Source organism: Sapajus apella, unplaced genomic scaffold, assembly GCF_009761245.1.
Source record: "Sapajus apella isolate SASKATOON/1434 unplaced genomic scaffold, GSC_monkey_1.0 scaffold32, whole genome shotgun sequence".
Lineage (NCBI taxonomy): Eukaryota > Metazoa > Chordata > Mammalia > Primates > Cebidae > Sapajus > Sapajus apella.
In genome coordinates, this window is record NW_022436972.1 from 9,200,272 (window position 1) to 9,221,353 (window position 21,082).

General features: G+C 34.0%; 1 protein-coding gene across 16 annotated transcripts in view; it reads left to right on the forward strand.

Moving 5' to 3' along the window:
* The window catches only part of NBEA (neurobeachin), a 713,110-nt gene that overhangs the window by 601,269 nt on the left and 90,759 nt on the right, over positions 1 to 21,082 (forward strand). For all 16 annotated transcript variants that reach the window (XM_032294855.1, XM_032294857.1, XM_032294861.1 and 13 more), the window contains one exon: positions 8,755 to 8,867. In XM_032294855.1, coding sequence (XP_032150746.1) covers positions 8,755 to 8,867 — 113 coding nt within the window. The remainder of the gene's footprint in view (positions 1 to 8,754; positions 8,868 to 21,082) is intronic.

The window sequence follows — 21,082 nt, forward strand, 5'->3', positions numbered from 1 at the left end:
GGGAAATTTAAACGCATCTTTCTACTCTTTCCTGAATCGTTGAAGTCTGTTTTATTTATAACATAAAGATTATATAGGCCACTGATTTTTTCAAAAATTATTGGGTACTTCCTTTGCAATTATTATAACCAAACACTAAAGCCTGACTAATGTAAGCAATGGGATAAAAATGAAGAGTAGGGACTAGGAACGCAGAACGCTCACAGTCTAGATGAATAAGTGAAATACGCGTAAATAAGAGAGCATTTTAAGACAGTTGATACTAAATGCTGAATCATCGCTATAGTGAATGCTGCAAGAGCTCAGCAGAGGGGAGGTATTTTAAGATATGTTTGCGAAGAAAAAAAGAAGAGTTTCACAAATTTCTGCCTGTTGTATATGTGTGGCATATTCAGTGGACGGGATTATCATACTTTGTCTGGAGCAGAGAATTATAGATAATATTGGAGCCTTAGATAAGAGCTAGATTTTAAAGAGACTTTCAGGAGTCAGTATGGTTTTGGAATAGAAGGGAATACAATGTGGAGTTTTAGGAAAATTAAACTGATAATTATGTATGGCATAAACCAAAATTGAGATTCTTAACATTAGTGCTATAAGGAGAGTATCACAAGAGTATCACAGTAGAAATAGTAAATGGTTACTGAATATTTACTGTGTACCACATACTCTATTTTACTCTGACGACAGAAGCAAATAACATATGGTTTCTGCCTTTGAATAGATCAAAATATAGTGAGGAAATAGACATGTATACCAGTAATTCCACTAAGAGGTATTAGAAGGTATAAAATTGTCTACAATGTTATAATGTATAAAAAGTATTATAATGGGAGTATATACGAAGCCATTTGAGGTAGTCAAATCTAGAAGCCATTATTTATAACTAAAAGATCAGAAAAAGTTTCCCATAGGTGACATGTAAATTGGGAATTGAAATATGAGTAAGAATTCACTAGAAAGTAGTCAGAGGGCATTCCAAGGAGAAAATGTGAGGCGAAGATGTTGGATGAGAGTGGTGGCAGCAGGCATGGCAAAAAGAGAATAAAAGATACTTTTGTACGATATCATTATACAAATAAAGTTTCACTGTAATTTGCTCTAGTTCCGTGGTTATCAAACTGTAGTCCTCTGACCAGCATTATTATCTTGGAGGCTTGTTAGAGATGCTGATCTACAGACTCCTCCTCAAACCTACTCAATCAGAAGCAGGCAACCTGCCTTTCAGCAAGCCCTCTACTTTGTTCTGATACAGAAAGTTTGAGCACAATCGCATTAACCATTTAAGATCTAATTATCCAAACAAGATTTGCATATAAAACATTTAAAACATACAAGAAAGCACAGGATTAAGTGCCATTCAGTGTAATAAAAGTTTAGAGAAGTGAGAGGTTAATATGAAATAATCTACTTGAGGAAACCTTCTTGGAAAAGATGAGCTTTAAATGAACTCTTCAAGGATTTTGTCAGATGTAGATGACTCTCCATGCAAAATAAACCTTAATAAGTAGAATGACAATTGAAAAAATATATGAATATGAATATCCTGAGGTACTCTCCCTGGATATATTCTTATTAATTTAATTATTCCTTTGCCATTATTCTGAAATTTTTAATAGAAGTGCCAGTTTAAACTGAGCACCAGCATTCAAGACATCAGTGATGGTTTTATTAGAGAAGCTTCATTAATGCCATGATTGAATACTTGTTAGTGCAGCTGTTAGATTTGCCTGTTATCCTGATTGGTGGACAGGGTGTATCGATGCATCTCTTCTCATCAAATCACCTTTCAGAGTTCTCTTAGGATCCTAAAATAAAGGATGCTCTAAAGATGTTAAGTTGTGCCGGTATCACTTTAATGAACATGGGTCCTAAAAATAATCATGTTACTTTATAATGCTGTTTCAGGGATACAGTAATTGTTCAGGAAATATTTATTTCAGTGGATTGATTAAAACTTAAGATTTATCCTTTCTAGATAGGATATGATTCTTCTTTTCGACAAATTGTAGTTTTTTAGGTAATCTAAAGCCAAGAAATAGTTGGCTTATATTTTGTCGTAATATTTTTTAAACATTAATTTGTATTTGATATCAAGATTTAGAAAAAATAAATAGTAGTATTTTTATTACTTTTTCGTTTGTTTCATTTTTCCTTTTGAAATAATTCCTTGTTAATAATAAAAACTCAGAAAAAAATAGTAAATAATAGTTCATGACTGTTGAATGATTTACAGTGTGCCAAACATTGTTCTAAGGGCTTTATATGTATGTGCTAATTTAACCCTCACAGTAACCCCTTGAGTTAAGTTCTGTTCTTATTCCCGTTTTACAAAGAAATGAGGGAGAGTAGTTAAATAACTTACCCAAGTCATAGAGCTAATAAGTGACAAAGTTAGGATTCAAACCTAGATAGTTTAGCTCCAGAGTCTTCATTCAGATACTACATTGTACTCTATCAGGATATTCATGGTACCACACAATTTCACCCCTATCACCAGCCTTAACTTATTAACTGCTTTTAAAACTGAAATAATTATTTTAAACAATTTTCTCATTTTCTTTTATGTTTCATCAAATTAACCCTTTGAAGTTTATTTACTGTCATAACCTTTATGGATACTGATATTCTAGCACTAGATCTGGACCTGGAATTATTATGTTTAATGTAGAAGGTAGCACTCTTTCAGTTAAGTTTTAGATCAAAAGAAAGAGACTCTGAGACAGAGATTTGCTTGAGGATGTTTATTGGAAAAGGCCTTGGGATCAACATCTGTGGGGGAGTGAAGCAATTAGAGCTGGGCAGAAGGAGGATTCAGACTGCAATGCAGTTGTGACAAAGGCTTCAGTAGATCCCATGGGGTCCCTGGGGCTGGGGTAATCATTCAAAATTGTCTTGGCTTAAGGGAAGGGAGCCAGGCCTTCAATACGTCCACTCTGCAGTCACTGGATGCAGACTCCTGGGAAAGACATGACTTCAGATTGGGGGCTTTCTTCTAATGATAGTGATTCTTGGAGATGGACATAGCTGACCACCACCAGCCATCAATGCTCCCAGCATCCAACATACTAGCAGTTCTCAGACTTCAGTGTATCCGAAGCAGGATTGCCAAAACACAGATCTTTGGTTCCCACCCCCATAAATTCTGATTCAATCGGCTTGGATTGAGCCTTAAAAATCTGCATTTCTAAGAAGTCCCCATTTGATGCTGATGCCATTGATCTAGGGACCACAGTTTGAGAATTACTGCCCTGTATCTATATTCTTTAAAAGACCTACCTAAAAATAATTTCATTAATCTTCATATAGCACTGTCAGTATCATACATGTTAACCTTATGTTAGGGTATCCTTAGCATTTTATGTGCATTTTATCTTCCCAATGAGAAAAAAAGTTGTGCTTGGTGAATATCCATGAAATTAAAGTTACCTAATATTTATTCTTTTTAAATATTTGTAGGATTTTGTGATCTATTATGTAAATTCACTAGAATTACTGGATGAGATATTCTTTAAACCTCTTGGATTAAAAATAAGTGTCACAGAATTGGAATCTGGTTGAGAAGATGAAACAATCTTTTCTGGCTTCACATGTTTAAAAATATAGGTCAATGTGACTTAATAAATTTCTTATTTTCTATAAATATTTTCCACAAATATTCTATAAATATTTCTAAGACTTCACTTAAAACAGTACTGGACTCTACATTACTGGTTACTGTCTTACACTCTCAGATTTATCTTTTTTCCCAAAAATATTATTTTAGTATGAAATATAAAGTACATTTTATGACCTGTTTCTTGAGGTCGCTCATACTTGACCAATTTCACTGTTCTCCTTTTTGGATTTCTAAATAAGACTCTGGATTTCTTAATAAGACTATATAAAACACATGGTCTCAGTATCATAGTATTAATGAATTATGCAGACTTTTTACACCCTCCTGTGGTATATGTACATATGCATAATTGCATATAAATAAACACACGTTTTACTGTAAGTTTTGTAAAGATACTTTACATAGTAAAAGAAGCTTGTCAGATGTTCAGGAAACATTTAAAAAACATCTAAAATTCCATAAATTTGTTCTTAGGCTTTGTTTTATTCTATTTATAAATTTAATGAATGTTCATTATAGAAAATTGACAATATGAAAAAGGATAATTTTAAAAATTAAACCACTCAGAAGTCTAACCATAAATATCACAGTTGACATTTGACTGAGTTTTCTGCTTTTCTTTCTCTGTGTGTGGTGTATCATTGGGAACCTGCAATAGATACAGGTTTGTTTTCCATTTCACTTTCCATTTGACTTTTTCCATTTCACTAACCATTCTTTGAAGGCATGACTTTTAAAACTACACGAGACTCCAAATAAGAAATATGGCATAAATTATTTAACCATTTTTGAAACACTTGGTTTTCTTTTTCAAAGAACATTAAATTTTAGATGATTATGTAAAATAATCTTAGTGATACTTAGAGTTCTACTAAAAATGTGGTTTCAACCTCCAGTTCCCAGGTTGACCTGATTTCTGTTCGTGTTCTGAAAGATACAACCTATGCCTATTTTACACCTTGTTAGGTAATATTATGGAGAAGATGTTAAAATCTGGCGTTCTTGCATTTTAAAAAATAGGAGAGTGACTGCTAACATAGCTTTGTATAAATGATCCCCTGTTAGACTGGATAATTATTTTTAAGGATTTTGAGTTGTTTTTCATCTGATCAGCTAATAAATTCAGCACGACTTCTCCAACCTCAACCTTTTTCTCCTGTTTAGCATTTTCCACTTTTTTACTCTGTGATGAACAAGCCCTCCCTGGTTAATTATGTATATATTTAGCTACTGCATGTGTTGGGCTTATTATTGTCGTCTAATTAGATGTAACTTGAACTGCTTGCTTCTAGAAAAATCATTAAAAATTCTTTCCTAATGACCTAGAGATGACAAAATGTCTGTAAAGTGTGAAGAAGCAGACAAGCACAGGAACATCGCTCTTAAAGAGTGTTAATCCAGATGCTGCAATCATCTAATTAAACAATATTTTGCTGTCATTAACATTTTCACCAAGGAATTGCAGTTATAATTTCTTTGTCAGCTGTCTCTAGATCACTTTACCTTCAAAACCAAAGTGCCATATAAAAGCATTAAATTGGATGGTTTAATTAAAAAGTTTTTTTTTAATGAAGTAGCATGTTTCTGAGATCTCATTTACTGTGTTTCACTTTTATTATTTCAGTAGATTAGTGTCATAGGCTTGCAATATTTAATATTCATCTTCTAAGATAAATTCTTATAAGCATAGTTAGCAAAATAAAGTATATATATATATATATATCTATATATACACATACATACAAACACACACACACACATACACATATACATATACACACACACACAAGTATACATATTTACTTACCACTGCTGGAAAAGGAAAGGACCCTACCAATTATAGCACCAGTGTATTTACTAAATATCAACTATCCTAAAGAAAAAAACAAAACAATTAGTAAATAAATATATAGGTATACCAGAACCTAACAAGTATTACTTTGGAAATATCTCACTTTTTGGATGATTTAATGAACAGTATTTTTTTCATTTCACAAAGGTGTTCAGTAAAATAATTAAAGGAGTAATGCTAATTCATGATTAAACCATATCAATGCAAAACCCCAAAATGCCACTTAATCATTCTTTTTTTTTCTGTGTGACTTTAAATACATTGTACATTTTTAAATTAAATCAAATATATATGACTGTCCATTTTGCAAGGCTTTTATGTGGAAATTTTTATTAAAAACAAGCATCGTTATATTTATTTATAAATTTTATTATATTTATTCAAATTAAAATGGTGCTATAAGTCTCTACTGATTTAAAAATTACTAAAATTTCCTTAGCATTCATTTTTGAAGGACCTCTGAAAGATCATTGAATGTGAATTACAAAAAAAAAATACAGAACAGATGAATAGCCATGCCTATGGCTATTGGCATGAATCAGTTTCTGTGTACCTGTATGTGCATTTTTAAATAATGCTCTTTTTCTTTGCCTATTTTCCAAAAATAGCATGATATCTTTCTTTAAGTTTTAGGTTCAGGGGCACACGTGCAGATTTGTGATGGGGTAAATTACATGTCACGGGTGTTTGGTGTACAGATTACTTCGTCTCCCAGGTGATAAGCATAATACCCAATAGGTAGTTTTTGGTTTCTCACCTTCCTCCTTCCCTCTACCCTCAAGTAGTATATTTTGATTTCTTAGAAAATCATTTCTATTAAAAGGCTAGTGTCTTCAAATATGGTCTCTATTTTTATGCTGTTTGCATTTATACAGTACATTTAAATGCTGTGTTATGTAAATTGGGTTTTTATTTATTTTAACAGTTTTTCTTAATATGTAAATTATAAAACTTTTTCAGAAATTACTTTAACAATTATGGTCTGATTTTCATCTATCAATTGATTTATTTAAGTAATATATATTATATATAGATAGGTAGCTTAAGCATTATTCTATTTAAAAAATACACACTGGAAGACTTGCTTTTCATTAAAATCTACAGATTTTTAAATAGAACAGTTCCCCAGAAAATGGAAGAGCCCTAAACTCTGCAGTGGGCCATTTAGTATCCCAGAAATAGCTCTGTCTAGCCAATCTGTGCTCTTTGTGTATATACATACAAAAAATACTGAGAGTAATCAGGTGCCATAGGTTAGCATACATATGAACTGCCAGTAATAAATTTTCAAGTTTAGAATTTTACAAGTTTTATTTTACAATATTGGTACTGTTTTAGCAGATCATTGTCATGTACAAAAGACTTTAATATGGCTCCAAACTCTTGTTTAATCTTATCAGTATTATCCTTCACCACAGACTGTAAACACAAAGCAGGTTCATTGATTGGTTGAGCGACCTGGCTGCAGACATTTTCTTCTAGTTTAATGTACACATTCACAATATCATTCTCTCTCATAAACACCTCTATGCCTTTGCATAATCCTCATCTTCTAAACATAATGTTCTGCAGTTTTCCTTTACTTGGCTTATATTTGTTCATTGTTTGAAATTTGGGTCATTTTATTCCATTTTTATCACATGCATACACATTCTATCAACAAACATGTATTGGGCAGATGGTATGTGCCAACACACAGAGAGATTTAAAAAACAAACAAACAAACAATCCAGCCCTGACATTCATGAGTTTGCAGACTAGTGGAGAGGCAGAGAAGTAAACAGTGACATGTATCGGGCATAGCAGAGGTCTCTATAAGAACTGTGGTGGGGCAAGACAGGGGAAGCCCTAACCTAACTGTAATCTCATCCCAGTAAATGCAAAGTGGAAGCAACATTCTGCCACCATTAGCCACATCTGTATTACGTACCCACAGCAGCTTATACATTTAAAGCAATATGCAGTTTAGTTGTAAAATGCAGAGCTTCATATAATAAACAGATAAAATAGTCATCAATAAAATGTTTTCTAAGTGAATTACTTAACTTGGTTTGGTGCTTATAATTGCAGATTTTGGTTCTTACTCAGATTGTAGTTTGCTTTTTTTTTTTTCTATTTCAGTTATGTTTACCAACTGTTATAAGAACAGATACCATTTAATGTAATTTCCTGATGATGAACAAGATAACATCTGCATATCTATGTTACTGTGATAGTATATGTGGTGTGTGCAACCACAGCATGCTGGATGAAGTTCATTTCACTAAATAACAGTGAAATAGCTATTTTATGTGAATTTTAATGGAAATTTAGAAAATTATGATAATCGGATATAACACAATTTTTATAAAAAATAATTTTGTTCAACAAACGTTTTCTTTGGACCCTGTTTCTTTAATAGCCATTCTCTTAATTTCACCTGATCATGGTTTTTTAGTTCCAGTTTATGAGGAGGACCACAGCTGTGCTCCCCTAAACTTTCCACATTCACACTGTGCTTCAATATCATATAGGAAGTATTTAAGTCATTCTACCAAAAAATAAACAGACATACTCACCCTAAGATCCAGCAGTTCTTCAATAAAGTGAAACATCAGAAAAAAAAATTCATTAGAAAATTTGTGAAAAAATGTATGCTTGACATCTGCCTCTGTACTTTTTCGTCCTAGCTTCAGAGTACTTCATCCACTTGCAGATTCTCTGCATTCATTCTTGATATAAGTTTAACATAACAAATTTTGTGTACTCAAAATTCCTAGCTATATATTCATTATAATAGAATACCATCACATAAGCTGCAAGTGTGCAGGTCAATAGGGTGACTTCCTCCATAATCACTTTCAGGGCCTCTCACTGACAAGGCTCTGCTTCCAGGGTTGCAATATTCTCTACATCAGCAGAAGACAGATGAGACGCACATGCGGGAAGGTTCAGTAGGCCACGACTTGAAGAGACTTTGCTCACATTCTGTAGATTAGAACTAAGGCCCATGGTCATAGCTACTTGGAAGGGAGGCTCAGAAATGTGGTGTAGCACAGGAGGAGGAGAATCAATTACAATAACCAGCCAATAGTCTCTATCACAATCTTATAAATAATAACCCTAGTAACTTTTTAAAACAATTATTGAGTGAATTCACTTGAAATGCATTGTTATCAGAGCTAAAGATATGGTTCAATAAATAAAAGTTACTTTTCTTCTTCAATAGATGCCTTATAAGAACAGAAACTATTTCATAAGCATTTTGTGTATACAAATTTTTATTTCTGTTTTTCTTTACTAGGACGGACATATAATGATCTGAACCAATATCCAGTGTTTCCATGGGTGTTAACCAACTATGAATCAGAAGAGTTGGACCTGACTCTTCCAGGAAACTTCAGGGATCTATCAAAGGTAACTGTTAAATATATAGAAGTCAGTTTTCTTCATAAGGCTATAATCTAATAGGATTTCTGTCAGAGTATATATATCCAGTTAATGTGTTCATAAGAAAGTGAAACTGGTTATCTTGCCTTACATAGTCAGTTTCTAAACGTTACTAATTCTTAGCACAAGAATTAAGTTACAAGAAGATAAACTCATGCTAGCATAGGCAAAATGAAATGGATGTTTGAGAAACAGCAGATGTAGGGAGAGGTTTCTCAGATATCCTAGGCTTTGAAGTCAAGGTTAAAAACCTAAAATTAGTATAAAATATGATGGTAAATCATTTCTGTGATATATTCCTTAGATGATAAAGGATGTTATATTGACCATAAAATATACACATTGTAAGGAAATATAATACTGAACAGAAAGTCAGTTAAATTTATCAAGTGTCTACCCATATATGAGAGAGAAGATATGGCCCAAAAGATGGCAAGAAAATGGTACATAACGGTAATAAGAAATAAACGGCAAAATTTTTATTAGTTCACTTCATGTGTCCAGAAGAAACTACAATGGGATACTAAATTGTTTGAAATTCAGTGATGAACTAGGAACTAAGCCCAAAAAGCTGCTCTGTAGCCTAAGCTTACACCAGAGGCCTGCCTTAAAGTTTATGTATATTAACCATAGCAAAGCGTCAGCCCATTCACTTTAAATGTATCTCTCCTTTCTATCAGACTTTGATTGTCTGATTTAGCAATCCATAGAAAGTTGAAAAGTATTTGTATATACGTTTGGTTTTGGGGTGCAGGTTTAAGGGGCTAATGGACAAGAGCAGCATAAACCCTGTGAATTAGGGAAACATCATTGCAGTCAATTTAAAATTAATCCCACAGATGGTTTTAGCTCAGCATCCCTTCTCGTGCCCCTTTCCTGGCCTTTGAAAGCTAGACCTACCCAAGCTGAAGTTCTGTATTGCACTAGCTACTAGCTGTGTGACCTAAAGCTAGTTTCTCTTGGCCCGTTTGTAATATGAGAATAATAATACCGTCCCATGTCATATAGTTATACAGATCTAACGACACATACATTTGGAAAACATAACAGTACTTGGCACAGAGAAACACTTCCTATCAGCTAGTATTGCTACACATGGAATATTTCTTAGCCTCTTTTGAAGACAATTAATTTTTCCATGTTCTTATGTGTCATCCAGTCTCTAGTTCTTCCTATCAAATTTTAGTTGGTAGCTCATTGCCAATTTTAGCCATGGTATGATAGGTGTTAAAGGGACGTAAAAGATCAGTTAGCCCAACAGCTTACTGAGAGTCACACAACTGGTAGAAATAAATTGCTAGCAAATGAATTCTAATATGCTTGCAAGTATAGTAATTTTTCCAATGTGAGTCAATCAAACAAAAATTTTTAACTATTTACCATATTCAGGTAACTAAATTATTCAAAATCAGCTAGATAGAAGCATTGTAATTCATGCAGCCTGCCTTTCAGGAACAATCTAGTTATAGATTATCTAAAGAATAATATTAGTCCCCCCAAAAAATCAAAAATAAAGTATGATATTTTTGAGAGATCCATGTAAGAGACAATACATGCAGGTTGAGTATCCTTTATCTGAAATGCTTGTGACCAGAAGTGTTTTGGATTTTGGATTTTTCTGAATTTTGAAATATTAATATATACATTATATACTTACCAGTTGAGCATCCCCAATCTGAAAATCCAAAATCCAGAATGCCCCAGTGAGTGTTTTCTTTAAGCATCACATCAGTGCTCAAAAACTTGGATTTGGGGCATTTCAGATTTCAGAATTTTGGATTAGGGATGTTGAGCCCATAGTGTTTAAGAACAGGACTCTTCTGCAGCTGGACTGCCTGCGTTCAAATCCTAATTCTGCCATTTACCAGATGTGGAGCCTTAGACAAGAGTATTAGTTTCTCTTTGTCTTAATTTCCTCACCTATGTGGTGAGACATCAATAACAGGGTTGTTGGTGTGGAGTGGTCGATGTTGTGTGGAATGATTCTAAGTATAAAGAACTTCGAATCGTGCCAGGCACATCGGTGTTAGCTAACGCTATGTATACAACAATAATAGAGTGATTAATCATTGATATAGGCCATATGCTTTGAATTGTATTTCAAATAATGGTGATAAATATATGCTACTACATCCAGATTGGATTAGAATGTCTGAATGGTATGCGTAACTTGCCAAGGTTGAAGTGTAATTTTGGGGTGTAAAATAAAACCAGACTAACTTATTGATGTGAGGATGAAAACTTTTAAACTAGTTCTTTGACAAAATCTTATCTGCATGTCCTTTTATTTAACATTAATTGAATTGCCATTACATTAGACATTATAAAATATATATTCAATAAAAACTCAGGTAGCATATTAAAACCTCATACAATGACAAGTATTATGGCTATTGTATTGTTTTTAAAACAAAGTAGGAAGTTCTTTTTCTTTGAAATCAACTGGGATATTCTGTTTAAAGGAAAGGTATAGACCAAAGCTCCTTTTTTTCTCTTATTTATTCATTCTTTCAGTTGTTCGTTCAATTTATTGCACATGTGCTATATATGTCAAGCATTCTACAAGCAAAAGAGTATACAGGAGTGAATAAAGCAGACATACTCACAGCCACTGCTTGGAGGGAGTTCAGCCGAGAGCAAAAATGAAAACTCAGTTAGTTAACAGCAATATGAGAGGCCAGCACTTACGATATAGGTATAGTGAGGACTATACCTCACCGGGGAGCACAGGCTTGCTACGCTAAGACATTTGGACTCAAATGTTCTTGAAATGCTAGCCCAGCCAAAGAAATTGTGGCATTCATTATGATTAGTATGGATTATAGAAGGCATCTGGTAAATTATTCACTGGTAATCAGATTTTTTTCATTTATCCATGCATTGAAAAATGAGATAAACTAAATGAGGAAGTCACTGTTTCTACAGAATCGAAGATATAACATTTCAAGGTTATTTTTTGTTTGTTTGTTTGTCTTGAGACAGAGTCTTGCTCTGTTGCTTGGGCTGGAGTGCAGTGGTGCAATCTCAGCTCACTGCAACCTCCACCTCCCAGATTCAAGCGATTCTCCTCCATCAGCCTCCAGAGTAGCTGGGATTACAAGCTCCTGCCACCACGCCCAGCTAAATATTTTGTATTTTTAGTAGAGACAAACTTTCACTACGTTGGCCAGGCCGGTCTTGAACTCCTGACCTCGTGATCCACCCACCTCAGCCTCCCAAAGTGCTGGGATTAGAGACACGAGCTACAGTGCCCAGCCTATTTCAGGGTTTTTAAACTGATCTGTATAATGTATATTTCCTTTGGCAGAGCTTTTCCTTTTGTGCCTCACATGTGCTCTTCTAATTTTATATAGTGTTAAATAAATAATACAGGTAAACAGATGGAGCCTAAATAAATTGGGCAATGTGACTACAAACTGCAGTTTTACAAACATGTAATTCTTCATGCTGTGAACAGTTGAATCCATGAGCTCTTAAAAGATAGATAGCTTTTCTTCCAATTTTACTATATTCCATGCTTTAGCAATTTGTTCTTTCTATTCTGTCACCCTAGCATGATAGGAAAATGTTAGCAAATTAAAGCCTCTTGATATGTTAATAAATTACTCGTGCATTGTGTCCATGCTTCATTGAATTTCTTAATAGGCATTTCTTACAAATGGGCTAGAAACCTGAGACTATCCTGTATAAAATCCATTAATAAACAAGATTTTAATGTACGAAATATATCTTATTATATGCCTAATGAGAAAATGACATTTGAAGTATAATAATATAATTGGAAGGAAAAACTTCTATAGTACAGTCTTATCACAGTGAAGAGATGTCCACTAAGAAGCACATGAAATTCTTTTAGTTATAAGCAATACTGCAAATGAAAATTTTAATAGAGAGTTTCTTACTCTTCAGAAGCTCAAGGAAGAATTGAAATACTTGAATGATATAACCAAAAACATTCTAAAAGATCTCTAACAATAAAAGTAGTTGTTTCTAAACAAACACTGGGAGTTCTGATCCAAGTAATAATACTTGGCAGTGAATAATTCTAGAATTTGTTTCGATACACATGTGGCACCCCAAATAATTTTTATATTCTTTGGTATATAAAAGAATTAAGAAACTATGAAATGTACAGTGCCAAAAAATATAAATATTTATTTTCTTTCTTTATACCACCACATTACACAGGCTTCATGAAATTCTGTGTTGTATCAGTTAGGAAACTGTCGAATGAAAGTTTCAGGAAACCCAACTGAAATTGGCTTGAACAATAATAGGGGTTCAGAAAAAAATCAAGAGGTTGTAACTGGAACATGAAAAGAATGTAGGCCTTGCTCAGATGTTTCTCTGTCACATATTGTGCAAACTTAAGATGTTTCCTGCAATCTCTGAACTTGTTTTTTCTCATCTTTAAAGTGAATACAAGAATACTTACATAATAGGGCTGTTGAAAGATTTTAACACAGTAAAGTAGCTAAGGCACCTAGTATAATGCCTGACACACAAGTGGCATTCAGTAAGTGGCAGCGACAAAGCAAATTTCCATAATGGTCTGTTGAGAGTTCACTATCTTTGGTATGATTGACAGAAATCTACTGAAAGATTATTTGATTCCTCTGATTTATTTTTTATTCTAATAAAATTTAAAAGTAATGCCATTTAATAAAATATTGTTAATGCAATAAAGAATTCTGTTTTATTATCTGTTTAAATTATAAAATTACCAACACTGTAACATCAAACACTAAGGTTAAATTAAATGATTATTAGAATTTTAGATGCATATTTATTTAGACTGAGGTGTTTTATATTTATAATATTCTTACTCGTTCTTTGGTCCACTTAATTGAACAGTTGAAGAGCACAGGAGCAATAAAAAAGTTCTTTATCAGGAAGAGTGTTTAGACCTCTCATTTGATCAGACATCACAGGTTCAAGTTTTATTTATTATGTGTACAGGTTAGAGGCTGTGTTTATTGTTTGACATAAGGGACAGCGGTTGAAACAATCGGTCTTTGACTTATCTTTTCAACACCAACCAATAGTAGGTATAGCGATTTCCTCCCCACCCCATTTACACAGATATTCCTTATGGAGATGTGGCCTTATGGTGAAACCTGTCTTACAACATGGTATGATAGTGCTTCAGTTATTCACATATACTCATATGAACCTGACTCTTAAATAATAGTGGTTACATGACTTTGACGTGAAGCACAGTCTCTGCTCATTAAAGTGTAAATAGAATTTTCCTATTTCCCAGTCATGCCCTCTGATAAGTGAAATAGTTTCATCACAAAACCAAGTCCTACTAATATTGACATGAACATAAGACATCACATCACACACCCATTCATCGAGTGGAAAAAATATATTTTGTTAACACAGGAGTTGTTTGACTGACAGATGATGATAAGCATAACCATTTTCCCAAATTATTATGCCACTTAATAAAAGGAAGTGATAATGCCTTGAGGCTTTGAAATGTGATAATGCAAATGGATGCACTGAAGTGTGAATACTATTCCACCACCCACCCTTGATATGATACTGCCAAATGTCTACATACCACATAGAAAAGAGTTTATGTTGGTAAGGTGCGGAGTGCACGACTCAGCAATCTAGGGTAAGTTGTTTGTTGTTGTTGTTTTTGAGACGGAGTCTTCCTCTGTTGCCCAGGCTGCAGTGCAGTGGCATGATCTTGGCTCACTGCAACCTCTGCTAAAGCAAGTTTCTATGGTTATTATATCTTTCTTTTTCGCCATAAGTTAACAACATCTAAAATGAAATTAACTCCATTTACTTGATCATAATCTACCTAATGCTTAATTTTAAACAACAAAACATGAAGTATGGGCAAAACTACTAGGTATGTTAGTAGTTAAGATGATATAAAACTAAAAGATAAAAGTGTGAATGTGTGAATTTAATTACATACCATCTGCCAGATAACCCTGCTACCAAATTTAAAACATTTGTTTCAATGTATGCCTTAACATAGAACCTACAGCATGTTGAAAATTGTCTTCCTTAGACTTGCTTCTATGGCAGTGCTAAGGGGGAACTCTTACTTTAAGGACTAGGTATTGATTGGTAGTGTTTGGATACTGTTTGAAACTCATGGGATATTTATTTATTTAAATTAGTATTTTATTCATTCATACATTCTTTCATTACACAAGCATTTATTGCCAACCTACTCTGTGCCACACTGGAGGTACAAAGGCAGTCAGACTTAGTCCATACCTTTTAGAAGTTACAGTCATTTGTTTGTTTACCCAGTGGCATATTAAGCTATTTTCCTTCTAATTGAAAGAAAGGAAGAATCAAGAAAAGTGCAGCTAAAAAGGTAGACTTCACAGACACTGGTAACCAGAAATAGTGAAGTGCTTTTGTGTTTGTTTGCATCTCCACTGTTGCTTGTTGGACATATAATAGGGTGACAGGGAGCTTTATGGATTTATACAGAACTTCCAAACCAGTCCCAGGCTCTGTTTGCTTACACTAACTTTCTCCTTATCCTCTTTTCTTGTTCCTTCCTGCTTAGCCAGCTGAATCACCCTTTCAGAAGAAGAGAGGGGGGAAAAAAATCCTATAGAGCCTGTTCCACTTTAAAAATTTTAGGCTGTTAAAGAAGAAACTGTAAACAGCAGGGACACTGTCTAGTGCTCTTAGAAGAATCCTACCTACGGAAAGGCAAAGAGAGCCCAGCCCGCTTTATGCACTTTCATTTCGTCAGCCACGTATCACCTCTGTATCTAAACCACAGCATTATCATGCAAAACTAGACCAAACTCAGTCTCCTTTAACCTTTCTTTCCCACTGAAACAGAATATTAAGCAATTAGAAGTAATCTTGAAACTAATTTGTAGCCCCATCATTATCCTTCTACTTAGTACCTGGAAAACTAGAACTGACACATGAAGATTTAAGATGCTCCACTGTAGGTGAGAGTGTTTACTTTTCACTAACATATGTAAAACTATTTTTCTTAGGAATTATCCCAGGACAATGATAACAATTATAGCCAATATTTTGCATGTGTTTATTATATGCCAGGCATTGTCCTAAGCATCTTACGTAGATTTTCTTGTGTTACCCTCACAATGCTATGATGAATTGCACTGCTTATATAGATTGCATTTTCTTCCATTTGTTACCTATTATTTCTCCATAATACATAGGTAGGATATTCTTTAAAAAAAAAAAGAAAAAAAAAAAAAGCTAGTGACTAATTTATCTTCTAGATGCCTTCTACCTTTTCTAAATGCCCTGGCAATTTTTATATGCTACCAAAATAATAATAATAATAATAATAGAGAAAGAAGGAAAGAAAAAGAAAAACTCTCCCTATTACCCAACAAGAATGTAATCTTTTAAAATATCCTGCACAAGACAGTCATGTCAGATATGAGCAGAGGAGTCAAAAGCAGTCAGTGAGTCATTCCACACCTCCAAAGCTTTCAGTCCTATGTGGGACTAACATTCCTATGAAAGTGCTTAAAGCTGGATGTGGTGGCTCGTGCCTGTAATCCCAACACTTTGGGAGGCCGAGTCAGGAGGATTGCTCGAGGCCAGGAGTTTGAGACCAACCTGATCAACATAGCCAAACTCTGTCTCTACAAAAAATTAAATTTATAAAAATAGTGCTAATAATTTTTTTTTTCCGAGACAGAGTTTTGCTCTGGTCACCCAGGCTGGAGTGCCATGGCACAGTCTCAGCTCACTGCATCCTCCACCTCCCAGATTCAAACTATTCTCCTGTCTCAGCCTCCCCAGTAGCTATGATTTTCTTTCATTTGTTACCTATTGTTTGGTAACTGTGCCACCACACCTAGCTAATTTTTGTATTTTTTGTAGAGATGGGGTTTCACCATGTGGGCCAGGCTGCTCTCAAACTCCTGACCTCAGGTGATCCACCTACCTCAGCCTCCCAAACTGCAGGGATTACTGGTATGAGCCACCATGCCCAGCCAAGTGCTAATAGATTTTGCTAATCAAAATGCAACTTTAGATCAAAGATGATCTTTCTTCATAATATACTCAGTTCCACCCTATGAAAAAGTATAAAAAGAAATAGATTCAATTAATAGAGAAATGTCATCTTAACACCTCTCTTTATTAATGTTTCTTGACTGCAGGTTGTATTCCTTAATAATATATTTGAAAATTGTGTAGTGATTTGCTGAAGTTTATCTGATGACTAAAGGCCACATTAAGCCAATTAACAGTATGAAGATGCAAAGGGAATGTTTAGTCCACGCTTAATAGAACACAGTTTTAACATATTTTAGAGAAACAAATTTTTAACTCATTTAAAGCTTTCTTATTTAGAACAGCCCAAAACTTAGGAAAGACTTGGATTGATTGGAAAGGTTTTGCTTGTTTTTTACTCTATTTTAATGGATTTTAACTTTGCTATGAAAATTTTTACACAAAGAAAAATCACCAATAACAATAACCATTAACCAATACGTACATGTTATAATTATGGACAGTTTAGCTTTTATTGGCTTACTGAAGTACTTTTAAACAAATTACATATATCATACTTTACCCCTAAATATTTCAGTATGAAAAATATTATTTTCCTATATAATCATATCACCATGATTATGCCTAACAAAACTTATGACAGTTCCTTAATATTATCTAATACTGTGCCTATAATCAGGGTTTTCTAATTATCTCCTGTGTGTCTTAAAAATTGTTTTACTTAAGCCAGGATTCAGTCAACAACCACATAGTACATCTGATTCTTCTGTCTTATCTGTCTAAAGGTGACAAAAGCTCCAAGCCACCCTACTACCCTCCCTTTTTTCATGATATTGACTCATTTAAGAGAACATGCCAGAACATAATAACAGCCAATATGTTGCATGTGTTTATTACATGCCAGGCATTGGCATATAATAAACAGCTTCTGGATTTGTCTTTTTGTTCCTCATGTTGTCATTTAACTCCTTGTAGCTAGTAAGGTTTTGATGTATGCTGATTTAAATATCAGTGAAGACTGAAAATAAAAGGTTTGGGTTTTGTTTTTTTTGTTGTTGTTTTTTTGTTTTTTGTTTTTTTGAGACATTGTCTTGCTGTGTCACCCAGGTTGGAGTGCTTGGTACAATCTTGGCTCACAATCACCTCCACCTCCTGAATTCAGGCATTTCTCCTGCCTCAGCATCCCAAGTGGCTAGGATGACAAGTGCCCACCTCTACACCTGGCTAATTTTTATATTTTTAGTAGAGATGGTGTTTCATCATGTTAGCCAGGCTGCTCTCTAACTTCTGACCTCAAAGAGGTCTGCCCGCCTTGGCCTCCCAAAGTGCTGGGATTGCAGGTGTGAACTACTGCCCCGGTTCATAATAGAAATTTATATTTGGAAATATTTGGTCAATAACACTTACTAGCCAAGATATAAAGTTAATATAGTTAATTTAAATTTATCAGAGTTAAAATGTTCCCATGTAAAAAATATTTCTGGGTTACATAATTGCAAAGCCATCTAAAATTCTCTCTATGAGATAAACCAAATTCATGATTAAACAGTAAAAAGGGGGTATAAAGGGAAGACTAAAGTCTCCTCATTCTCACTGCTCAGAAACAACTCTTAATATACTTCATGTATATTCTTCAAAAAATAAATAACACAAAGTAGAATTACTTGATCAAAACTACATAAATTAAAAAAAATACTACCAATTTTTCCCACAAGAAATTTATACTGATTTATTTGCCAACAGCATTATGAGATACCATGTTTTCCTGTACCCTGGCCAATACTGTGTATTATGAAACTTAATAATTTTTGACAATCTAGTCAATAAAAACAGTTTTTGTTTGACATTTTAACAATTGTGAATGTTCTTACGACTTTTGATTACATGTAATAGAAAGTCAGCTGACACTGGCTTTAATTTAAAATACACATTTTATTAGCCCATATAACTGAGAAATCAAGGGATGGGTCAGTTCAGGAAAACTGGATCCAGGTGTTCACTGGAGTTATCAGGATCCACACCTCTGTTAGTTTTCTACATTGGCTTCATTCTCAAACAGGCTTCCCTGTGTTACAGTAATGATGCCTTTGTAACCCCACTAGTAAAAGAGAGCTTTTTACCAGACAGTTGCAGCAAAGTTTTATCCGATCAGGCTGAATCATGTGCCCATTTCTGCAGCACTCACAGTACTATGAATAAAATATTATGACTGACAGGTCTAGATCCCATGCTCGCTCAGGGAGTCAGGTAAGGAGGTCAGCTCACCTGCACCAGGTAAACCAAGAGTAGGGAAGGAATGGTTCACAAAGGAAGAAGGCACAATGAATGCTAACAGAAAAAAGAATAGATATTCATTATATTATAGAAACTGGTACTATTTTTTCTTGTACCTGTAGGAAATTGGTATTCATTATTCTGTGAATTGCCTATTCATCACATCATTTCCTCATTTATTTAATTAGATTGTTCATTAGCTTCTCATTGATTTGTAAGAGGACATTTTTGAGGAAACTAGCTCTTTATCTTATATGCTATGAATACTTTTCACTTTGTTATGTCTTGATTTTTCATAAAATTTATTTCTAAAATTTTCATATAGAAATGTTATATAATATATAATTGGATTAATCAGTCTTCATTCATTTAGCATTTATTTCTCCCTTTAAAAGGTTCAGATACTGTAGGTGTAAGAATGCAGAGATGAATAAAAGACAGGGAGTTTCCTCGAAGGGCTACTACTGGGTTAAAAAGGTTATAAAGTTGCCTATTACCAGATGGTGTTATGTAAGGCTTTACAGATGCAATTTGAAAAACTTCCAGAAGAATGAGTTGAAGTTCCTTAGTCAGATAAAAAGGCAGGCCAGGAATTTACTTGAGCACAGAAGTGTCTGTAGATATGATTTCTATGTTGTCATAACAGAATTTTCAGAATAATGACAGATAGTTCATGACCAAAAAAAAGGTAAGAACTCTCAAAGCTCTTCTAAGGATTTTCAAGTCCTTGATTACAAAAGATAACAAGATAACTTAGATGTGTTAGAAGTTTGGATGTCTTAAAAATATTGAGATAACTAAAAACTATTGTTAGAAGCCAGACAAATCAGTCAAATGTACCCAGCTTCTAGCTGTATGTATCTAGCACAGAGCTGCGGCTGGTTCTGTGGCACATCTAGCCACTGACCAGCAACATGATCTTCATTTGACTTTTCTTCAGTGTCCCCATCTGTAAGAGATTTGGTCAAACAGACCTCAATATATCCTTCCATTTCTTCGGATCTATCATGAATGAGGAATAAATAGGCAGTTATGAAAGAAAAAAGTCATGTGAAAGGCCAGGTGTACTGGCTTATACCTGTAATACCACCACTTTGGTAGGCCAAAGCAGAAGGCTCACTTGAGGACAGGAGTTCGAGGCCAGTCTGGGTAGCATAGTGAAATTTCATCTCTATTAAAAAATAAAGTCACATTAAGATCATAATTTCTTATTTAGCAATGAAAAAGCAGGGCAATAGTGTGAAATGTGGAGACCCAAGTATCTGTTTCCTCGTCATGAGATTAGGTTCATAATGAATGCCTCGCTGACCTCAGAGACTTATGAAAATCAGCCTAGAAAATGGATGTGATGACAATATGTTATACAAATATATAGTATCAGTTGTAATAGCAGTAGTGAACTCTTGAACATATTATGTGTGCAAGTTTGAGTATGCCTTATCCATAATGCTTGGAACCAGAAGTGTTTCAGACTTCAGATTGTTTCAGATTTTGGAATGTTTGCATATACACAGTGAGATAGCTTGGGAACAGACCCAAGTCTAAACAAAAACTTACTTCATTTTATATACACTATATTCCATATAGCCTACAGGTCATCTTATACAGGTTTTTAACAATTTTATACATGAAACAAGCTTGTGTTAAGTATGTATGTGCAGAATTTTTCACTTATGGTGTCATGTTGGCATGCAAAAAGTTGTGGAATTTGGAAGATTTTTGATGTCGAATTTTTTAAAGATGCTTAACCTATATAATAGTAGAATCCTAGTACCATGAACCTTCTTATCATTTTCAGTTTTTTATCATGTATTAGAATTCAGTGTTATTGATGTTGCTTTAATGAGACCTCTGATTTCTCCTTGACAATTATTTTTTCTTGAAAATTATAATCTACTTTGATGACATTGGCC